This window comes from Chiloscyllium plagiosum, chromosome 4 (genome assembly GCF_004010195.1).
Source record: "Chiloscyllium plagiosum isolate BGI_BamShark_2017 chromosome 4, ASM401019v2, whole genome shotgun sequence".
NCBI lineage: Eukaryota > Metazoa > Chordata > Chondrichthyes > Orectolobiformes > Hemiscylliidae > Chiloscyllium > Chiloscyllium plagiosum.
In genome coordinates this window covers 133,205,944-133,209,219 of record NC_057713.1, presented here as the reverse complement: position 1 = coordinate 133,209,219, position 3,276 = coordinate 133,205,944, and the positions used below count along the sequence as shown (strand labels likewise).

Sequence of the window (3,276 nt, the reverse complement as noted above, 5' to 3'; positions counted from 1 at the left end):
ACTGTAGATGGTGTTGATCAATTTTGAACTTGTACTAAAAAGGAGTCTTGGTCTGCTCAAACAGATGTAAATGCCTAAATACCGAATCACCGCATAATACAACACAAAAACTGGCCTGGCAATGACAGTATTCTCAGCTTATAAAATGGTTATGTCATTCTTCCATAGGGGAGAAAATAAAATGAAATGAAATTTGTGAAAATAATTACAGAATAAGTATTGTACCAGAAAAGTTAAAAATAGTCAGCTTCATCTAAAACAAAACTGGAAATATAACAATTCCAAGTGACAGCATAGAAACGCACTGGTGCATAATTTCAGGAAAAGGATATGCAGTTCGGCAATTTAAATTAACTTAAACATAAATCAATGATTTTGGATTTCATCACTATTTTCGCCCAAAACTACAGTGAAAATAAAACTTAAAAGCCAGATTACAGGCTATATCTATAACCTCCTTTACAAATTGTTGGTCATGTCCTCCCAGTGATTAATTAACATCTTTTCATACGTACTGCACTTACCAGACCAACTGATCAGTGCCAGGCAGAAATGCAGATTATTTTTCATTTCAAATGATTTACAAGACTGAAGAGAGTACGAGTGGGAACCTGCTTTCAGGGTATTAAGTTTAATAGAGTACTTGTTCCTAAAATGTATGAGAAAGTGTGCAGAAATGACATAATATTAAGAAACTCATCTTTTGAAATGTGGAAATGTAGTCCATATACAATAGGTTTAATGGAAAATGTAGACACACAGTGGAACATACAGGCTATTGGCACAAACTAAATGTTAATTACATGAATGTAAATTAATAACAAAGATTTATATGCTGAATATTGTACATAGCTATCACCTCAAACATTTCAAATGTCAAATTATCCATTGTTTTAATACATGTCATCTGACAATAAAACAAAACGTTGCATTGTAACAGCAAGACATTGAGTACTCAAAGTGCAGTGAATAGGCTTTGACAGTTTTCCTTTACTGTTGCAAAATCAGATTAAAAGTCAGCACGCTGTACATTGACCAGGGTGCAACATTTATGTACAGAAGAGACTGAATATTAATAAGTTTCAAGAATAAGCTGCACCAATAAGCATAATAAACTTCAGCATTCAGATGGAAACAGAAACCAGAAAGGCATATGTAATGAAGGCTTTAGAATTTGAACAGAGAAATTAAGGCATATGTATGCAATCCTTTAGGTCTCAAGCAAACTGCAAGTACTTGAAATGTCATTGAGATATGTAACATCAAAAAAAGGCATAATTCATGCACAATACTCTTTATATTAACAATGAGATTTTCTGTACAACATTCAAGTGATAGAGCTGAACGTGGGTAGCCGATGTAGGATGCTGCAGAAGAATCCATCCAAACTCTGGTTTAAGCTTCACTTTTCATGTCATTTGGTATTGATGTGGAGCCATTGGAAGAAAATAATAAAACACATGATTGTGAGTCAATTTAAATTATAAAGGCAGAAGGGATGTCTTCTATTGATGATGGCTTAACTTTTCATTTTAGTGAAAACGCAGTATGTGAAAAAGCCTCTATAAACTGTTTCTGCATTACTGCAAATTGCACTTGACAATTCATCACAACAATGGGAAAACAGGCTCCCTGTTTCCACAGTCCTACTCATACCCAAGTCCGGCGCGGCTACAACCACCTGTCACCAATAAAATGACCTTGATAAAAAGTTTGCTGCTGTACTAAACCAGCCACCACCAACTTCCTGCTTACTCCCAACACGGGACACAGCATTGTCCTCATCCTTTGCAGGACTCTCATCTTCAGGCAAGTAGTCTGGTAAATCTGTATTCTCCTCTACTTCAACAGATGCACCTTGGAATGGAACCAGCATCTATAAAGTAAAGATTAAAAACTTCAAACAATACCGGTGAACAGCATTTGGAGGGGGTGGAAATATTTCCTTTGGTTGTTTTAAACGTATTCTTTTAAAATATATTTTCTACTTAACACATAACAGCAATTAGATATGCCAATAAAACACAGCAAAATATACATCAACTCTTTTGTGCAAGTTTTATTCTAAAGATTTTAATGTTAACATTATTTTGATAAAATACAGTTGTACAGTCTAGTTACTGCAACAAGCATTTTTTTCTATTTCTTAACTTTTGTTTTGAATTCCACTCAACTCAACCATGGGCAAGTACAAAATCCAATCCATAATAAATGGGGAAACTACTCATAACACACTACCACTGAAACAAAACCACTGGACATACACAAATGAAACAGTATGGATAATTGCTGGAAACAATATTCTTTTCTGTACATTACAAACCTGAACTTGGGTATAGAAGGTATTCATCTAAAGTTTGCATTTGAATCAGAACCTTAAATGCAGTAAACAATGAGGAAAGTGTAACAACTTCAGGAGGATACGGACAGACTGGTGAAAAGAACAGACAATAGAGTCAGAGAGATGTACAGCATTGAAACAGACCCTTTGTCCATGCTGACCAGATATCTCAACCCAATCTAGTCCCACCTGCCAGCACCCGGCCCATATCCCTCCAAAACCCTTCCTATTCATATACCCATCCAAATGCCTCCTAAATGTTGCAATTGTACCAGCCTCCACCACATCCTCTGGCAGCTCATTCCATACACGTACCATCCTCTGCGTGAAAAAGTTGCCCCTTAGGTCTCTTTTATATTTTTCCCCTCTCACCCTAAACCTATGCCCTCTAGTTTTGGACTCCCAGATCCCAGACAGAAGACTTTGTCTATTTATCCTATCCATGCCCCTCATAATTTTGTAAACCTCTATAAGGTCACCCCTCAGCCTCTGATGCTCCAGGGAAAACAGCCCCAGCTTGTTCAGCCTCTCCCTGTAGCTCAGAACCTCCAACCCTGACAACATCCTTATAAGTCTTTTCTGAACCATTTCAAGTTTCACAACATCTTTCCGATAGGAAGGAGACCAGAATTGCATGCAATACTCAAACGGTGGCCTAACCAATGTCCTGTACAGCCACAACATGACCTCCCAACTCCTGTACTCAATATTCTGACCAATAAAGGAAAGCATACCAAACGCCTTCTTCACTATCCTATCTACCTGCAACTCCACTTTCAAGAAGCTACGAACCTGCACTCCAAGGTCTCTTTGTTCAGCAACACCCCCTAGGACCTTACCATTAAATGTATAAGTCCTGCTAAGGTTTGCTTTCCCAAAATGCAGCACCTCGCATTTATCTGAATTAAACTCCATCTGCCACTTCTCAGCCCATT

At 37.4% G+C, this 3,276-nt stretch overlaps 1 protein-coding gene across 2 annotated transcripts in view; it reads right to left on the bottom strand.

Annotated features, from left to right (window-relative positions):
- Positions 1-717: 717 nt before the first annotated feature.
- armc1 (armadillo repeat containing 1) overlaps positions 718-3,276 on the bottom strand; it is a 27,251-nt gene continuing 24,692 nt past the window's right edge. For both annotated transcript variants that reach the window (XM_043689285.1, XM_043689286.1), the window contains exon 7: positions 718-1,876. In XM_043689285.1, coding sequence (XP_043545220.1) covers positions 1,685-1,876 — 192 coding nt within the window. In that variant the 3' untranslated portion in view covers positions 718-1,684. The remainder of the gene's footprint in view (positions 1,877-3,276) is intronic.